This window comes from Chroicocephalus ridibundus, chromosome 3 (genome assembly GCF_963924245.1).
Source record: "Chroicocephalus ridibundus chromosome 3, bChrRid1.1, whole genome shotgun sequence".
In the NCBI taxonomy this organism is placed as follows: domain Eukaryota; kingdom Metazoa; phylum Chordata; class Aves; order Charadriiformes; family Laridae; genus Chroicocephalus; species Chroicocephalus ridibundus.
Genome location: NC_086286.1, coordinates 33,180,445 through 33,200,565, shown reverse-complemented (window position 1 = coordinate 33,200,565; position 20,121 = coordinate 33,180,445). Strand labels below are relative to the sequence as shown.

At 37.7% G+C, this 20,121-nt stretch overlaps 1 protein-coding gene across 1 annotated transcript in view; it reads left to right on the top strand.

The window, feature by feature from the left end:
* The window catches only part of BABAM2 (BRISC and BRCA1 A complex member 2), a 173,827-nt gene that overhangs the window by 10,825 nt on the left and 142,881 nt on the right, over positions 1-20,121 (top strand). Inside the window, exon 3 of the mRNA XM_063328660.1 lies at positions 10,682-10,758. Coding sequence (XP_063184730.1) covers positions 10,682-10,758 — 77 coding nt within the window. The remainder of the gene's footprint in view (positions 1-10,681; positions 10,759-20,121) is intronic.

Sequence of the window (20,121 nt, the reverse complement as noted above, 5' to 3'; positions counted from 1 at the left end):
TTTTTTTTTGTTGGGGAGGAATAATACAATTTTCATGTTCTTTGTTAATAATTCTTCTGTAATGAGAATTTTTTTTAACCAATAGATAGTTGACTATCTATCTGTCCTTTTTTCAGGCTGCCATGAATCTTAGTCGTAAGCATTAACTTAAACCCTATAAAAGTGATATGATTTCAGGTCAACTGCAAACTGTTTACAGGCAATGAAGGCACTTAAAAGGAATCATTTCCTTGGAGATTTCAAGTGCTATAATATCTTGCATGTGACTTCTGATGTTTTAACCTGTCGCACATAGGCAAAATTCAGTTTTATTTGGTAGATAAAGGAGGGAGGAGAACTTGAGGGCGTAGGTGAGATGCTGGAAGTGTCATAAAGACAGGTCAAGGCATTTTTGGTGGGTGGGACACTCAGATTTATAGGAACTTTGTTGCTCTCTTCACTGGGATCAAAAGGTGACTTTGCTTATAAGTAGTCTCCTCCTTGCAGGAAGTTTTACTTGTTCTTCTGTGCCTGTGAAGCTGCTAGAGGATGAGCTGGGTCTAGCTCCTACTGTGATGCTAGAAGAAAGCAGTGAACTGGATTGTGAGGGCAAGAGCAAGTATTTGCAGGGGAAAAGAGGATTTTTTGACCGTCACCAAGAAGAGGGTACATGGAACTGCTTTCTTTAGGTATAGTTAGATGTGACCATAGGGAGAAAGATGGCTAATTTTATGCTATGAACTGTGGGAATTAATGTGAGAACTAGATGTTAGAGAAAGACAAAGAGAGGTGAGAGGTTCTTGAGCCTGGAGAAGATGTAACATGCACCTGTGTGGGGCTTGCTTTCCGCAGGTGCGGTTCCACAGGGTGATTTATTGTAATTTTGTATGTGATTAGGGTTTTCCTGCCTTTTTAGTCCATTGCATATCTTTACTGTTGTAATTAATCTAAAATAATGCCAGAAATAGAAGAACTGATATTTTTATTCATAGAATCATTTAAGTTGGAAAGGACCTTTAATAAGATCAAATCCAGCTACTGCCAAGTCCACCACTAAGCCGTGTCCCTCAGCATCGTATCTACATGTCTTCTAAATACCTCCAGGGATGGTGACTCAACCACTTCCCTGGGCAGCCTGTTCCAATGCTAGATAACCATTTCGGTGAAGAAATTTTTCCTAATATCCAATCTAAACCTCCTCTGGTGCAACTTGAGGCTATTTCCTCTTGTCCTATCACCTGTTACTTGGGAGAAGGGACTGACCCCCACCTCTCTATGTCCTCCTTTCAGGTAGTTGTAGAGAGCAATAACGCCTCCCCTCAGCCTCCTTTTCTCCAGGCTAAACAACCTCAGCTGCCCCTCATGAGATCTGTGCTCTAGCCTCTTCACCAGCTTCGTTGCCCTTCTCTGGACACGCTTCAGCACCTCAGTGTCTTTTTTGTGGTGAGGGGGCCAAAATTGGACATACCACTTGAGGTGTGGCCTCACCAGTGCCAAGTACAGGGGGATGATCACTTATCTAATCCTGCTGGCCACACTATTTCTGATACAAGCCAGGATGCCACTGGCTGCCTTGGCTACCTGGGCACACTGCTGGCTCATATTCAGCTGGCTGTCGACCAACACCCCTGGGCCCTTTTCCATGGGGCAGCTTTCTAGCCACTCTTCCCCAAGCTTGTAATGCTGCATGGGGTTGTAGTGACCCAAGTGCAGGACCTGGCACTTGGCCTTGTTGAACCTCATACCATTGGCCTCAGACCATTGATCCAGCCTGTCCGCATCCCTCTGTAGAGTCTTCCTACCCTTAAGCAGGTCAACACCCCCACCCCACTTGGTGTCATCTATAAACCTGCTGAGGGTGCGCTCCACCCCTTCATCCAGGTCATTGGTAAAGATATTAGAGAGAACTGGCCTCAATACTGAACTCTGGGGAACACCACTTGTGACCAGCCACAAACTGGATTTAACTCCATTCACCACCCCGGCCCTCCAGCCAGTTTTTTTACCCAGCAAAGCATATGTCCGTCCAAGCCATGAGCCACCAGTTTCTCCAGGAGAATGCTGTGGGAAATGGTGTCATCTTTTCATAGGCTTTCTGCTGTGTCTCCAGTTCAGTAATATTTTATATTAATATACACAATTTGAAGTTACTCTTTTGAATGTATGTGCAACTGAAAGCTACGGAGTATATTCAAAATGTGGTGATCCTTGCTTGTTCTAACTTTCATATCCGAAGAACAGAATTCATGATTGTTGTGTTAACATAAATTTCTTCTGAGAGTTCGTAAGATTAGGAAATCAAATAATTAGAGATCATAAAGCTCTAAAAATATGCAATTAGAAGAAAACTTTAAAAGAAAATAGGAAAAGAAAAGACATAGGATCACTGGACTACTCCTAATATTCTTTAGGTAGTTCGTTAAAGGGGGGAAATATATAAACATGGACTATGCCTTTAGTCCTTATGGGTTTTTTCCTGATACCAATTCATTGCATTTTCCAATAAACTAAATAGTTACATGGTGTGAAATAAATTACTTAGAAAATAAGTTGGGAGTCTTTATGGCTACTAGAGGCAGTATTGGGAGCAATGCTAAATGACTTATTAAAACTTATATTTATAATAGTGTAGCTTTTTGTCACTTTCTGTATGAATATGCTCTTTCTGTGAACACTGGAAGGATCTGAAACTCCAGGTGGTAGACTGTAATTTCGTACTTGGCGAAGAATAGTTCTCTTTTAGAGTAATCTAAAAGCAAAAATGTTCCTTCTCTGATTTTTTTTTTCTTTCTTCAGAAATTGAATTCTCATTAGTGAACAGTAGAAGTAGAACATAAGAGATTATTATGTTCTAACCCATTACAAAATAATTCATAATCAAATGTCAGTTGTGAAAATATGAAACAGGACTTTGAATCTATCAGGAGGGAAAGGAGATGAAGTAAATCCAAAGGATGCATCTGCCACTCCCTTATACTTTTCTCTAAAACTTTGCTTGTGAGTTCCAAGGATTTGGGGTACAGCTGGTCTTACAGTATAATGAAGTAGTAGTGCCTTCTCCTTGCCTAAACATGTGACAGAAAGGTAGTTTATGATATTGGGAATTGACTAATTTATTTACCAAAACCATAGGCTACTGCAGTGTGCATTGTGAGTGTTATCCCATTGCAATTTTATTTCTGTTCATTTTTCAATCACTTCTTCATTAAAGTTTCCATTTTCTGTTTCTGTTTAATTCCTTTGGGGAGTGTTTGCACCATGTGTAGTTTTTAAAGGAAGTTACAGGCAATTACCTGTATGTATAAAAGATCTTGCTTACAAAGGTAATCAGTTTGATTATAAAAAATGTTTCTAAAGCATGCTTTGTTGAAAACTTTCCTTTCCCAATTGTTAGTTATTTTTCTTAATTTGTATCATAATTAGCTCCTTGACACCCAGTAATAATGAGCTCCCACCCTAAACTGTAGGAATTTTATGAATGGAAACTTTTGAGATAGTCTGTTCTTCAGAGCTGTTTTTTCGAGTATGCTTGCAAGTATATTAGATGTGGTGCTGGTTATCAGCTCTCTTCATATTCCTTTTTGCGGTGGCCCTTTCCAACCCATCCTGCTATTGTGACTGGAAAAGAGCAGTTCTAAAATCAGCCTTCCTAGGCTAAATGAACAGGGAGTTTGTGATGCTAAAAAATAAACACAATCGCGTGGGGTTTGTATGTGCTTTCATTTAATGTAGAAATTCTCCAAGATGATTTCAAAATATATGTATGTGTGTTTCCTCTGTTTCTCTCATAGAGGGAAACGTTCCCTCGTTCCCTCTGAACGTCTGCCTCCAACAGAGGCAGCTGTACTTTGGGAGATTGCGGGAGCCTGCTGTAAGAAGGAGACTTACAGTTCTAGAATCAGGCCCAGAGCTTTCCCCACATGCAGCATCTTCTTTCAACATCTTCTTTTGGCGAACTCTCACTCATATTAAGTAAATCTACGTTTTCTGTTAACACACAGCTGTTATATTTGTTTTACTAATGACAGTAGTCATTAGATGCTTTTGTATAGTGTATCTAGTGAAGGCATTTTGCTGGAAGCTGAATTAATTTTAAACAGTTACTTGAACTTTATTGTTTAAAAAATGCAAATCTGCCTACGTGTGCAGAAGGGAAGCGAGGGGTTGTTTTCCTAGGGTATGCGTTCTGTCTAGCATCCCAGTCCTTTCTAAAAGTTCCAATTAGTATGTTGATCTTCATACAAGAAAACATAAATATGTACATAAAGGAAAATCAGCACTTAGAGTAGATGAAGGTTTTATTTGGAATATATTCCCAACATATCTGGAAGACTTACCTGGAGACGCCGTGGAATTTCCTGATTGATAGCTATGGATTGAAATGCTGTTGCAATTATGGAATATCGTCCATACTAACAGGATTCACAAGATCGTCATCTGTATTGCCGTACCAAAAGTAGTCTTTGTGTGTATAGCCAGCTAGGGTACAAATGAATTTTATGAAAACAGTGGGGTTATCTGTTGGAAAGTTCTTTGGAATAATTATGAATTGGCTTTCAGATTTTAATATTTTAATTAAAATATGTATGTAAGTAGCAATCAGTCTAAATTGTAACTGGATTTTTATTTCCCAAAAGCAGTGGTGTGTGTCATTATCTTCTAAGTTCGAGTCCTTCTCTCATATGTGTAATATGTATGCCTGTTCAAAGAAGGGGAACAGAAGATGAAAACTGGTTGACTAAACTCTCTCATTTCAAATTTTGCCTGATTGACAGAATTTTGGTTGGATCTGTTGGTTTTCAGCAGCAGCTGCGCAGTACTCTTGTGTATTTGCAGGCCTCTGGGCTTTGTGCTTTTGTTGCAGGGACCTGCAGTATGATACAGGTTTTCACCGTCAGTTTCAGCTCTCTATAATGTGATTTTCACCATTTTTCTGTTTGCTGATCCTTGCAAAAAAACCTGTCACCTGCTGGCCTGCCTTCCACTCTCCTCCCGCCTCCATACACTTTGATTATTCTTAATGCCTCTGTAGATGACTTATCCATCTGTTGTGAATTCTGCAATTAATTCTTAATTAAATGGGATGAAATATTGTGTCTTCAAGGAACACTGGAGCATATTTCCATCTACAAGGATGGGAGGAAAGAAGAATCTAAAAGCATCGACAAAGGCTGTTCTGCTTCAGTTTAACATTAACATGTTTTTCGTAGCAAATGCCACAGTAAGAGTTTTGGGAGGAGTTTTGAGTTTGCTGCTTCCTGCTAGTAGCAAGGAATTTACCTGTCCTTGCTCCTGAATTATATTTGACTCTCGCTGACAAAACCTTCATTGTCTTAACCCTTGACTGCATTGTGTCTTGTCATTGCTAAAATAAACTAATTTTCTTCTTTAGCCTCTGGAATTTGACCTCCTTTTTCCCTAACAGTGTCTTTATATGACATATATAGAAGTGATTAGAAACATATACGAGGTATTTTAGAGCTGGGAAGGGTTGGGAATACAGCCAGTGGTCATAACTTCCTTTGTGGTGTTGCTCTTTTTATTTTTGTGTGTGTTGGTTTTTAGCAGTGCTTGCCATCAGCATATCTCTAATGCTGAGTGAAGCTTTCTTGGCTTTTACATTCAGCAGCCCAGCGAACAAAAAAAAAGTTGTCAGTTATCCAAAAAGTACTGATGCTGAAGAACAGCAAGTGTAGTAGCCTAAACTTCATGAGATTAAAGAAGCTTTTGTGTCTCTGCTTATTCAGGTTAGGCAGTCTCAATTGTTTCAAGTTCTTGAAATTATAGTGGCTAAAATTCTTGGTCTAAGTTTTCTTTGCTGTTGTACAGTAAAATTCACTGGTGATTTGTCTTCAGATAATAAAGGTGGTAAAGCTTTTGTATGGCCTAAGAAGGAAGAATGACTAGACGCATTGCATAATTTCTTTAATCAAGAAATTTGATAGTCATCAAATAAATCTGACATGAATATTGGGGCATACAACTTTACCACAAATGAAAAAAAGAAGAGATAAAAAGAGACTGTATATTTTTCAGTACAGCTATTGTACTTCTATACTTCTGTTGGCATTTCTGGATGTTTGCTGTGCATTTATATGGTTCTAAGGAGTAGATTTTTAGGAGTGGTATAAAAAATGAGCCTCAGACTGGAATTTGGGAGTTTAAAGAGCTGGGTTTGAGGGGGGTGTTGGTGGTTTTGGTTTTTTTTTTTTAAGTTCTTTGGATAGAATAACCACTCATCCAGACTTTAAGGATTAAGTTGGTAAACACTTGGGCTCTTGTTTCATTGTGACCCCTTCAGCTGGCACAGAACTTATTTTTGGATAAGATCTTACCAGAGCCCAAATAATTGAAAACTGCTTGTCTTGGGAATACTTTCAAGTGATGGTTGTAGAAGACTAGTTGATAGCAAGGCTGTGTTGAAACCTCCTTATCATCATGGCTTCAATCCTGGAAAATATCAAAGTGGCTCAGAAGGAAGGGGAAAGGGTTTTTTAGCTTAAAACAGAAGAAGAGTCAATGGAAGAGAATAGTCAGTTACAAATGCATTGCTGTAAGAGAAAACCTTGATGTCAAGCTCAACTAGAACTGCCCTTTTAGAGGCTTTTAGAATACTTGGGAAGAAGGATTAATTTTGCAGAAAAATACCTGCTACTATAACTATCATTATAGGCTGATGCCTTATTCCAAGCAGCAAGACTGAGTGACTTACATGATTTTTTTTTTTCTTTTTTTTTTCTCTTGGTTATTTTTTCCTGTTTCCTTTTGTGGCTGGTAAAGAATTCTGAACGCTTCTAAGTAAGCATCTGGTGCTGACGGTGACTTTTTCTTTGAGTAAGAACTGGTTTAGTTCATGTGTGTTTTATTTACTGGGAAGGAAACCTTTTCCCAACAGGTCACAGACAATCCCAACTGTAAGATGCATCAAACACTCAACAAAAGAATGTTCTATTTGTCTTCTACTTGGATTATGTATTTCATAAGGATGTAGTGTATCTCAACTCAAGTTTAGCCTGCTGTATTTGCTCAAGGAACTTAGCTAAAATGTGCTGAGAAAGAGAAGAGTTTGTATTCAGCAATGGTTTCTCGCATACTCAATTCCATCTACCAGATTCCAACTTTAGGTCTCAGCACAGCTCTCTTGATTATGGCAGCATGGCTTCAAGTGATACGTTCAAGGGTATTCCTTTGTCCCGGAAACCTGTCAAGTTGATGATTCTTTGATATTTTAGTAAGGAAACCACTGTGGGTGATCTTGTGGTATAGCATTAATCATCTTATGGAGACTAATTCATATCACTGCTCTGAGCATCAGAGCATTAATTCTTGCTTCCGTGGCTTTCCTATGTAAAATATTGACTGTTTAGATGAATATATGCAAACCAGTGTAATATTTTTCCATGGGTAAAGAAAGAGATAGCACATCCATTCATTCATCATGAGATGGAGTTGGCTTCTGAAATTAATTTTCAACACCACGTATTACTGTTCTGTCTGTCAATTCCCTGTGAAGATAGGACAACAAATAATCTTTAAAAGACCTTGTTACAAGTCATTCATTTTCAGTGTGACTTTTGTGTAGACCAAGTTAAGTAAAAGGATCAGCAAATGTGAAATCTTACATTTTGGAGAAGGTAGAGGCCAAGATTCTATGTTGGGTATATTTGAAATTATGAGAGGTTCTGTGAGTTAAGGAAATTCAAGCGGAGGAGGTGTCCGTAGCCAGGCCATTATCTGTGGCTTTCTGTTGAAATAAGGTCACATGTAGACTGCTAGATGTACCAAAGTTCTGATTTGCCTTAGGAGCTTTGTTCTTTTGCTGTTAATACTAAAAAGTAACTGCCTCCTTTCAAATGGACGTATGTAAGATTTTTGCTTGGTTGCTCAGCCTATCAGGGTTATTGAAGTCTCTTGTGCAGCCTAGCCAGAATAATTTGTCAAAAAAAAAAAAAAAAGACTGTGAATACTGTCACTTTCCATCACTTTTACACCAGTAAAATTAAAACATCTCTAGGAGAGTATAATAATCTAGGAAAAGTACTTAGTATTGCTTTTAGGGGCATTTACCATTAAATCAGGCTTTTATTTTAATGTTAAAGAGTATTATGTTTTCCCTAAGTATTTCCAAATGGCCTGCTGTGCTAAGAGAAAAGACTGTAGGGTATTTGCAGCATCAGAATTTTTTTTGTCTATTGAAAAGCTAACAATAATGTTATTTTGATGGTATTTGAGAAATGTGCCTCAGACTGACCTGTGATACTTTGAAAGAAACTGCCATTAAATATTAACTGATGTTGCAGAGATATTTTAGAACTTGCAAAGATTTTTTTTTTTGTGGTGGTGGTTGGGGTTTTTTTGGTATGCTTTCTAGAATTGGCCTTATATGTGATGTGTTAGAAATGGCTTGAAAGGAGCTAATAATACTTTATAGCTGTTAAATTCATCCACAGCCATTAAAACATCCTAACAATGGGCACTCCTGTTTTGTTGTTCTCAGCTAAAAAGCCGCATTTTATCTTGTTTCTGTTGCACTGAGCTCCAAACTTCCATATTCTCAAACTGATTTTACTCCCAGCAAGGGTGATCATGCTTACTGTTCTTGCTAAGCCCTATCTAGATGTAATTAAAAAAACAGGAGTACAGACCATTAAATCAAAACATTTTTCAGCTCTGGTCCTGTCGTCCAGCATGCTGTTTCCTTTCATGTTGGCATCATTGGCAGGTTTAATAAGCATCATCTCTTTTCCATCGTCAGTCTTTCAATGAAATGCAAAGTGGTGTTCTACCAGAAGAAAAGCCAGTCAGTGCGTTCTTCCTGGATGAAGCAAGACGTGAACTAATCTTTTTGGAAACTTGCTTTCCTGTAAGCTCTGCACACATCTGATAGTAGTTGTATCTAAATTAAGTTTCTGTAGATTGTTTTGCATTGCGCTCTCATAAAACATTGCAAAAACCTTTCTAAAGTGAAGATAGGACATGTGTTCCTTCCCTTTTGTTTGCAAGGACAGTTATCTAATTCTGTAATGATAGTGAAAAAACGTAGTGTATTCTTCTTGAATCAATGTAGGCTGTTAATTGCATCTGTATTAGATTGTAGGTACACACAAGAAGTTTGCTTACGTTTTCTAGCATTTTTGTGGAAACTTCATTTAAGTTAATTGATCTGTAGTTCTGTGGCTGCTTCTTTTTGATGAAGCTACACGTGGGCACAAATTTGATTAAATAGTGAATGTAGTTCAGTGATTAAAAACAATCTGAAGTTAGTGCATGTGGTTTCCTTAACTTGCAAGTCTAAAGGGAAAGAGACCGTAGAGCCAGCATCTGAGAGAAAAGGCTCTCTGAAGCATTTTGAGTATGTTAGTGAGAGTTAACGTTGCCCCATTTGCCCAGCTGCCTCTTCTGCGATAAGACAGATGGAGCTGCAGGAGTTACCGTGTTGTTTCTGGTAAGGTAGGATCAGAATTTTTGTACTTTCTGGTCTACCCATCTTTTTGCTTTTGTCCGTGTGTGTGGCCCAGGAAGCATGTCCTTTGTTTCATTATATTGTCTGTGGTTTGTAGCAAGAGCTGGACCAGTGATCTGATACATGAGCTTAGGCAAGTTATTTTATCTTTGTCTACCTTCTTTTCACTGTTTGTTTTGTCTAGAGTTGGGCAGTCTTTAGCTCTGAGCTCTAAGTGGCCTGCAACAAGCCTAACTCTTGTGCTGGGGCTATAAACAATTCTCAATGATATCAGGCTGTCAAGAAGACTTCTGAGTTGTCAGCATCCTTAGATATGGAAAGCAATGAACTGCAAAGGGCTTCCAGTATGTTTGCTACTGGGACCTGTCAAATGCCCACGAGCCCACAGCGGTGAGAGCTCCAGGGACCATTCCTGCCAGTGAAAGAATTTGTGTCACTGCTCCTCCTTTTGCATCGAAGATTTTCTGTTTCTTTGTTATGCAAAGATTTTGGTGCATGACTTAAAAGGTGTGAAAAAGCTGGTCGTCTCTGCTGTAGACACTAAGTGGTTTTTCAGTGGCTTTTGCACTCATAAAATGCTCGCTCATTACCGTGAGACCCAATTGCTCTTGCGATGTTCCAGATAAACAAGATATATGAAATAGTCACAGATCATGAACGTACACGCTTATTGACGTACGTGAACATCATAGCCTCAAATACCAGATTCTGAAACTTGCTCACCTGGAGGCTTTCTGTGAGACTTTTCCACAAGGGAAAAATTAAAGGTTAAAATAGGTGAAAATGACTGAATGTTGATGTACTAAGATTCATCCCAGCTATCTTCAGGGGAGAGATAAAGAGCAGGTAACCCTGTTACTGTGGCATAGGTAAAAAGTTGTCACTTGCAAAATGGTATAGAGTAGAGAATTTGATGGCTTTGACTGACTAATTGATGTTATTCTAATAACGCTCTGAAACCAGGGCATTTTGTCTGCCTATTTTCTGTGTTCAAATGGGAAAGAAGATAGTTGGCACGGGTCCTAAAGTTTTTACGCTGTTGTGAGAACTGCTGATCAGAAGAGAATAGGTCTCCTGCATCTTTCCCACCTTTTCTTCTTTCTCAGAATTGTAAGGATGAGTATTTCTAGTATTCACAACATCTTTACTATGTCAGTCATTTGTACCCTGTAGAATAATGTTAGTGTCTGCTACCATCTGTAACTGCTTAGCACATTCTTCTCTTATCTTCATTTTTAGGTGTACATCCTTGACCCCTGGACCTAGCTGTGATCGGTTTAAGCTACATATTCCATACGCTGGAGAAACACTCAAATGTAAGTTGAAAATATTGTTATTGCATCTTGGCCTTTCTTTCAGTAACAGTGTTCTTAACTTCACGTTAAGTTTTCCAGTGTGTCAAACTAATCTTATGAGTTTTGAGATACCTGTGTTTGGTTTTTTTCTTAAAGCTTCAGCTCAAAGAACGTGCAGCTGTGACAATACCTAGTTTTTAAGATAAGTTTACAGCTTTTCTTGACGCTACAAATTTGAAAACGAGTCCTAAAAGGCAAAAGTCACAAATCCCTCCAATATTTCTAATAAAATGTTATGACTAAGAGAATCTCATGACCATTTTTAGACTAATGATTGGTATTTGCTTTGTGTTCTTTTTTTCTCTTTTATGAAGAATTCTTTATTAAGCTCTGATAAAAGAAGTCAGTCTGTTATTTTTATTAGGTATCTCTAAACAGTAACTGGTGTAACTGACCAGATTAGAGAACTATGACTTTGGTTCTTCTGATTTAGTGGTGTGGTTAAGTCTGTCTTCCCTGTGGAGGATCTGTAGATAGCTGGCTTATTTGCCCACTCTTCAATTAGTCTGTGTTTTGGTTCAAAGGATTAGAATAAAATTTCCTTTTATATGTTTTTAGAAGTTAAAATATAGTTTTCTAAACACATGAATTGCTGATAGTCTGCGTATGAAAAATGGTAAGGCAGTGTTGTTTTTTTACCTCTTAACAACTGAAATATGAGAGAGGATGAAGAATTTCAGATAAAGTCAAATTTAAAGCTTGGCAAATTTAGGCTTAGGGCAGCACTAGTGAAATCACATCTGGAGTACTCTGTCCAGTTCTGGTCTCTTTAGTACCAGAAAGGCATGGACATATTGGAATGAGTCCAGCAGAAAACCACAAAGATGACTGAGGGACTGGAGTATCTGTTGTACAAGGAGAGGCCAAGAGAGCTGGTGCTTCTCAAGAAGAGATGGCTCAGGTCAAGTCTTATTGATGTGTGCAAATACCTGATGGGGGGAATGAAGAAGATGGAGCCAGCCTCTTCTCAGTGGTGGTCACTGACGGGAAATGGTCACAAATTGAAATACAGAAAATTCCATTTAAGTGTAATAAAAGAACAACTGGACATGACCCTTAGCAATCTGCTTTTGTTGACCCTGCTCTGAGCTGTGGGGTTGGACTAGGCAGTCTCCAGAGGTGCTGGCCAACCTCAGTTGTCCTGTGAGTCTGTGAAAATGTGCAATCTGGAGGAGCAAGTACTTGATGTGAACAGAAGCGTAAAACATGTAGAACACTTGCTGCTTTGATAATATCAATTTACACTGCATCATACACATGCTATAGCTCTCTGAGACATTTTAAATATTGAGAATGTTGTTGTATTCCTCCTGTAGTAGTTTTCCTTCTCATTATGTAGTGCACTGGAAGCCCTTCTCCTTTATGAACAGAAATCAACACGGTTAAACTTTGGATAATTAGAAGTACTTTAAAGCTTCCATCTGGCACTTAGAAGGAAAGTTGTCTTTCCCAGAAGGTGGTCTGGAAGTTTGCTCATGTGTTCGAGAGAGGAGCTAGGTTCATGTATTGGTCTACTATATCTATGTTATCTGTTGTAAAAGTACAAAATCATGGCTCAACAGGTTTACTAACTTTTCTTTTCCAAAAGATAAAAATGGAATGTTAAGTCCTAGCTAGAAATTGTTTTTAAGAAAAAAAGATGTGGCTCTGCATTTGTTCAGAATTTTCAGTAAGTAATGGCCGAGTTATATGAAGACAGCTACCCTACCAAGTAGAGTTTTTGTCCTTATTTAAACTTTTCTTAAAGAAAATGTGATATTGTGTAGCAGACTCAACCTGTTGAGTCTTGATGTGTCCTGCAGTGTGTAGTAGGTTCTACTTGAGACTTGTTTGACTACGATCAAGATTCAGTGAAAAGAAGCTTCACTGGATGACATTGCTTTAGAGAATGGTGTCATATTTTCTATGGGACTGTAGTAACTCTCACTTATCATCATGTGGGACCCTATTATTACATTCTGAGAGCTTTAAGTCTTTACTTGTTTTCAGGTAGAAGCTAGAATTGTTCCTGATTCATAAACGAAAATTAGTAGATTAAAATGGCCATACACGAGAACATAGGCATACATACTATGCTAATATACTAAATGACTGTAGTCCAGTTAAAGTACGTAGAAATATGACTATGGACTATGCATTAAATTTCAATATTGAAAAATCATCTCTTTCTTCCCCCCCCCCAGTTCTTATATTTTGAATATCACATAAGCAATTAAACAAAACAACTGTAATGCTACTGTTCTTCTCCACCTTTGCAAAACCCAAACTATACATTTTAACCATGCTCTATATTTTAACGAGACCAACTGAAAGTGGTGTAAACAAGTGTATCTTTTCCAGAGGTACATAGTAATAGCAGTGAATTCAAGTAGTAGTAATCCTCTGCATTTCAGCATTACATGTTTGAAAATGCCGTACAACGTTCAGTCTCACATCATGTGGAATAAATAGTGAAGCGAGCAGATTCAAGAAAGCTTTGATAATTTTGTATTTAGATCTGTAGTGATGGAAGGGGAAGACGGTAGTGGTGTGCAACCAGAGATTTGTAGTACTTTGTTGTAGGCTGTTGCTAGATACGTTATCTTTCAAGGGCAGAATATTTCTGCAAAGGAAAGTTGCGAAATCTGCCAGAATAAAAAGATTGGCTGAAAATGTTCAGGATCTCCAGTGTATGGTCTTCATTATGTGGTGCCCAACACAGGCTGAAGCGTGTAGTTCCTTTGTGGTTTGTGTTACATCCTCTTTGCAACAGATCAGATCTTTGTATCTCATCCATCATAACCGCTGCCACTGCACAAATACCCTAATATGAATCCTAGTGTGTAGAAAACTGTTGGTATGCTACTTTCGAGAAGTATAACTGCATAGTCACAGTCCTGTTTTCCAAAAGACCAGGAAGTTCACTGTTTTTTGAAAAAGGGGAAAGTGTACTTGCAGGCAAGGCAGTGGCTGACTACCTGTAGTGTAAAATAATTGTTTTGCTAGCTTTGGTAAGATCAGACATCCTGTGAGTTAAGAATGGCTTGTTGGTAATTTTAAGACATTTTCTTGAGATCCGGTTAGCTATTTAATTGTTGGTTTTTTCAGATGTCACGTTCACCTTACTCTTGCATGTATTCTGAGCTGCTGAAATGTTATATTGAACAGTTACTCAGCTCTAGCCAAGAACCTTGGAGACCTTGGAGATATCCACAGTTTCATACTGGAGAAAATATTATGTCAGTGTTGGAGATTTGTTTGTCATACTACATACTAATCACACTTCAGAAATTTTTAAATGGTGCTTTCAGAGAGCTACTTTTACTTTATTTTCTCCTGTAAGGGAAACCATAAATTTTGTGTTTTCGTGGCCAGAATGGCTGGAAAACTTGAGCCTACTCTTGCTAGACTGTCAATTAAAATCTGAGACAGCTGTATCCTTTTTATTAGTTCATCCAGAACTCAATGCTGCTATGTTAAACTCAGTGCCTTTCTTTATATTTGGATTTTTCAAAGCTCTTAATAGAAGTTTTAACTCCAAGAAAACTGACTGTAATGTCTTGGAAGAGGTTGAATCTGTGTTTCCAAGGACAAAACTTATTCTAAGCATTCTGATGTGCAGAGCTGTACTTTATTGCTAACTAGACAGCCATATCTGCTGAGTGAAGTTTGTTATCCTTTCTGGGAGAAGTATTTGTGTATTTTGAGGTGAAGTATTTTGTAATTCTTGCAGACATACTGGTTTTCCTTGCTCAAACATCAAGGCAGATGTCATAGAAATTGTCAGGATAAGCAGAGTTATAAGCTGTAGTAGTCTTTATAGAATAATATTAATAAATAAAATACAACATTAAGAATCAATTCCTTGGTCACGGCAGTTTTGGTTCAGCAAACCCTGGAATCTCCTGGTTGTGGTTTTACATCTTCACTCGAGCTTTCACTGCTTCTTGCTACTAAGAAAGCCTGACTCTTACTGTTTTTTGCCTGTGCTCTTCATATTTTCTTTTTCAGGCACTGATGCCTCCCTCCCTCTCTGTCCTTGAGTGCTGTCATCTGGAATTTCACGGTGTTTAAACAATGTGTTGCCCTTGCGATGCTACTGTTCTCTGTAGCCTCTTGAACTCTAGTACTTTCATCTTCTGTCTGATTTTCACTGTTTTTATGTGAGTGGATTACAGCTCTGGGTTCGACTGCCACCACTTTGGTTTCCTTGATCCCGAAGGTTTCTTTTGTCTTGTTTGAAGCTTAGTTTTTCTTTTTTTTTTTGCTTCTGATTTCTGTTTCCTAGTTTCTTACTCATTTTAGTTATAGGCCTTAGAGGGGGGAAATCACAGTTTTGCTGCCTAACTAGTCTAAGAATATTGCCCATAATATACATACAGAATTTCATCTGCTTTTATCCCTGTGATGGAGCTCTTTCAGTAAGTTCATCTAGTCTCCCTGTGGCTTTCTACTTTAAGGAAGTAATTAGAAACAAACAAAATGATAAATACGGAGAAGAGCCTGACCTCCTTGTTGCCCTTTTAAAAGCTGCTTTGCAAATTTGTTTGCTAAACACTTGTTTATTGTGCCAATAAACAATTCTAAAAATAATTTTACAAGTTATTGTACTATTTAAGATTCTCATAACTAGGTTGCTGCAATGTGCGTGTCAGTCTTCTATGCTCCATTAGGTTGTCTTATGCCGCTTGTGGCTTAGTTGAGGCTCTTACAGGAAGGACTTTTTGGTTGCTCTAATTCAGATTATACTTAGGTGGTATCATTACCTGGCTGGTAAGTGTCTTTTTGCTGGCTTATGCAAAGTACCGAAGATTTTTCTGGGCAATATGTTTTCTGAAGTTTTGCTGAGTCTTGCTTTACGTGTCAGGAGTAATGAATCTTCTTCCTTTGGTAACCTGTTTGTTTTCTAATGAACGTGCCTAATGGGAAACGTCAAGAGAGAGTCTAATCTTTTTATTATATTTATTTCTTCTTAGAATACAAAGTTGACAATATTTTTCCCCTTTAAAGTAATCACTTTCCTCTCACTTGGGTTGTTTGGGTTTTTTTGACACTTTTCCTTATGTTCTGGACTTCCCTTGAGCAAGTAAATGACAGAAGTTTTTGCAGGTATAAATCTTAAATAATATATTTCTGCATTAAGAGTAGTGACCTTACAAGTATCTATGTACAATTGTGGACTTACGGAGTTTTAAAGGATTTTAGGTTACGCCTCCACATTGGTGTTACTGAAGCACCTTCCTACTTTGTTCTTTCCTCCTTTCTTGTCCTTTTTGGGCTGCAGTTACTGTTGATGGTTTACAGTCCATTTGCTTGAATGTATTTGTCCTTCGCTTTAGCCTTTCCTTTTCTTACCTACCCAGTGTCTCTGTTAGAACCTCTCTAGCATTGCCTGTCTTTAATTTCAACCAATATGTTATCCTCTTTTGTATTATCTGTTGTTCTCATCTTTGTGCTCTTCAATTCTAGTACTAAAATTTCTGAGAAAGCAGTTGCCTGGCTACAGAAGTGCAAGTAACTAAGATTGTCCCACTGCCTTCTTGTTCAGCTTGGGATCAAGCTCATTTACGTTTCCTCCATTTTTGCAGATTTGCCCACTTGACAACACAACATAATTTCTCTTTCTGTATGCAGTCTTACACCTCTTTTTTTTTCTTTTTTTTTTTTTGCCTTTTTGTCCTACAGCAGCATTTGTCAGTTGAGGTTAAAGGAAGATAAACCCACACCTGCAGCCCTCTGCCCAAGAACAAAATAACCATCCTGCAAATCCTTCCTGTGTCTTTTTTCTTTTATTGCTAAAGTGGGAGTTGATTCACTTGCCTAACTATAGGTGTCTAACTCTGTTTGAGGTTCCCTAGGGTATCTTGCTCGGCCTTTTCAGCTGCTGACCCAAAGGGCACTGGTCTCTCTGAAAAAACTTGTCATAGCTGCCATAAATGTGCCCTGAGGCATCTCAAATGACACTAAACAACTTTGTTGAACTGAACGAGGCTCGTGGAGACTGGTTCCTTTGCAGCTTTGCATTTAATGGAGTAACTGGGATTTCTTCTTTAAATCCTTTCATACTGCTGACTACACTGACTTAGCATCCTGGTTGCAGATTGTAGTGAATAACTGATTATTTTTATACCTGTAAAGACAATTAACAGTGGCTGGTTTAGGTAAGAGGTGTTTATAGAGGGGGCTGATCAGTGTTTTTTCTCTACAGTTTATGTGGCTATTAGAAGAGACAGGTAAGCATTCCGAATAGATGAGTAATGTAATTCTACTTACTGTCTTTTTCTTTTTAATATTCAACAAGAGCAGTTTCTTTATTTTCCCGAAACTGATTCTGTACAAAGGATTGGTCACTTGCTTCAGCACTGCTCCCTATTATCGATGAATGCATTTCATGATCAAGTTGCATTTGTATTATTTGTTTGTTTCTTAAAAGTCAACTGGGTTGATCTCTTTCATATGATGAATTCCATTCAGATTGGTCTTGTTCCAGACTACGGTGGATACACGTGTTTATTCTACATACTTAGTGCTGACTTAAAAATTCTTGGAGTCAGAAAAAGGTGAAGAATATATATATCCTTTCAAAAATAGAGTTTAGGATGTTAACTGATATGTTGCTTCCTAATTTTGCCATCTTTAGATAATCAGGGATTTTAATACTGTGTCACTCTTAGTATAATATCTTTAAGTACTACCAAATTTACAATAGGATTAAAAAAAAGGTTATCAGGAGACGAAAAACTGTATATAGGATAGGCCAGTAGAAAGCAACTGTAAGGATATAAGAAATTTCTCAGTTTCAGAGTTACACCCATCTTGCTTGTAGTCAGTCCTTACCGCTTTGTTAGACTTTGTTATGCATTTTGATAGATGAGAAAAGAACAGCATCTGTATGTGTTAAAAGAAATGATAGATTTAAGTATTAATATTTCTATCTTTTTTTGTCTATTGGGAGCATATTAGCTTTTCTTTTGAAATCCTGTAAAGTAAAATATTTCAAAATTTAATGCTCTTTGCCCAAGGAAAGAAAAGGAAGAGTAGGTAATATTTTGGATAATGAAAAGCAAAAGATGTATAATATATCCTTTTTCTTCTCAATTTATCTTTCACTCCATAGCTTTAACTTTATTGAAGTAATTTTAAATTCTGTAGTAGTATTTAATTGGAAATGTAATTCCACTGAAGTATTATTGGCTAGTATATCTACCGAAACGAGATAAAAGTGGTCTGAGTGGGAAGGTTTTGCTTCCCTTGTTCTTACATTGGAATGGTCATGGTCAGTAGCGCTGTGGCAGGCCACACAGTTTGCATTCTGCCCAGGCAATAAGAGCAAACAGAGTTCAAACATGAGGAACTACAAACTTGCGTTGCATGTGCAAGGAAGACGGTATTTGATTTAGGCGAGAAGGGGAGACAATGCAGGACTATATTGATTTTTTTGGTGGTTTCGCTTTCAAAATTGAAATGGTAACCATTCTCAAAGTCTAAGCACAATAGTTTTGCAAATGGCTTTATTGGTTGAAAAATTTTATGTTTTTACCCCAGCACAATTATATTTGAAGAGGGTAAGCCACAGGTAACAGCATATAAAAATAAAGTAGTTGTTAAAAAAATGAATATTTCTACTAGGTCAGGACAAACTGGTAGCTTGTGATTCAAAATATTTAGCACCTTGTGTTTTGTAATCTCACTGCAGAGACTAATGGTAATATTTATGTGAAGTAAAACCAGATTTGCTGTTGTGTTGGCCGTTATGACTGTTTAAATACCTTTTATTTGAGTGTAAAGAAGCATTTTTCATTTATGCGTCATAGCCCTGCCACGCAAACTGTTAACTGTAGTTTTAATTTCTCTGGTTTGTAGTATTTAATAAAAACAAAGCGCAGATTTATGATTGATTCTGTCAATCTTTAGTCTGATTTGTAGTGGCATATTATTGTTGAGAATGAAAAATGAATAGGGCAAACTCATTCCTTGGTACCTAAGCTTTCTAGTGTCAAAGATATTACTTTTTCTGTCCTAGTATGGTAAATTAGGCAAGGCATAAAAATATCAATATGGAAGGGGAGAGGATGGAGTAGAAAAATTACAGAGGCCAGGGTGAATGTCTAATATGGTTCAAAAAATGGTTCTTTTTTCTTTCCTTTTAGGAACTAGTTGAATGTCTTTGGATTCATGGCAAAAGTGAGACTTACTAGAATAAGATTTGACTGAGGGGATGCTTTTTTCCCTTTTTAAATGTGTAAAAAAAAAAAATTGTTCTAAGGTCGGATCTTACAATCTTCAATGGCAAGATGCTGTATTTAACTGATGGACTGAAAGCCACTGATGGTAGAGAAGCACTGCTCTTTTCGAACTCTTTACATTGAAGTGAAAACACGACTTTGTTCTGAACTTTTATTTCTTTATTGTTACCCAGCATGTGTGACATTTGATTGTATCAGAAGAAATTAGGGTTCCCATTTGCATAAAAAACCCTATGGTATTGAGGGAAAGAGAGTGTTAATGATTTATTAAATTATATGTTTCTGGTTTAGTTAGAAAATAAGGACAACAGCATGATTTTTTTAGGTTCCATGGGGGTATAAAATGTTTTGCGTATGGTCTCGGCACTAGTGTTTTGTGATTGTATGATTAACAGGCACTGAAATAATAGTTTTATTTATTCTAAAGTGTAGAGAACCCTTCAGCCATACTGTATATAGCCTTTTGGAAAATGACTATACTATAGAAAAAATAATCTTGCAATACACAATGGCTTTAGTGGTGATACATTGCGTCTCAAAATGACTTTTACTAAAGGGACCAGGGAGTTTGGATTTGAGGCATGTTTACCTTGGGCAAGTAGAAGCAATTATAAGTAATAGTAACAGAAAATCAAATATCACAATGTTACTTTCTACACTGGATTTTGTCCCTTGTATTGTATAGTTCTATGATATCAGTAGGATGTGAAAACTTCTAAAACCAAAATATCTACACAGCTGGTCACTCACTATGGATAAGGAATGATATACGCCAGTAACACTGAGTGGAAGAAGGGGTGCAATAGAAGGTAGTGAAGAGCTGTGAGCATGTGTGAGAGGTAATAGTTGGCCAGCTGCCACTGTGATGTGCCTGACCTCAGTGTGGCCACACATGACACTTGAGTGGTCAAAGAGGGTATTGTCCCCAGCTGTTGGCCCTGTCCCATAGCAGGAATCACTGCATGGGATATGCACGTGTCCCCAACCCCAAATTGTAAAAGTTTAACACCTGTCATGTTAAACTAATAATCCCAAGTTTAATTTACTGTCATACTTGAGCAGTGCATATGATAATGTTCTGGGAGCTGCTGTGAGTTCA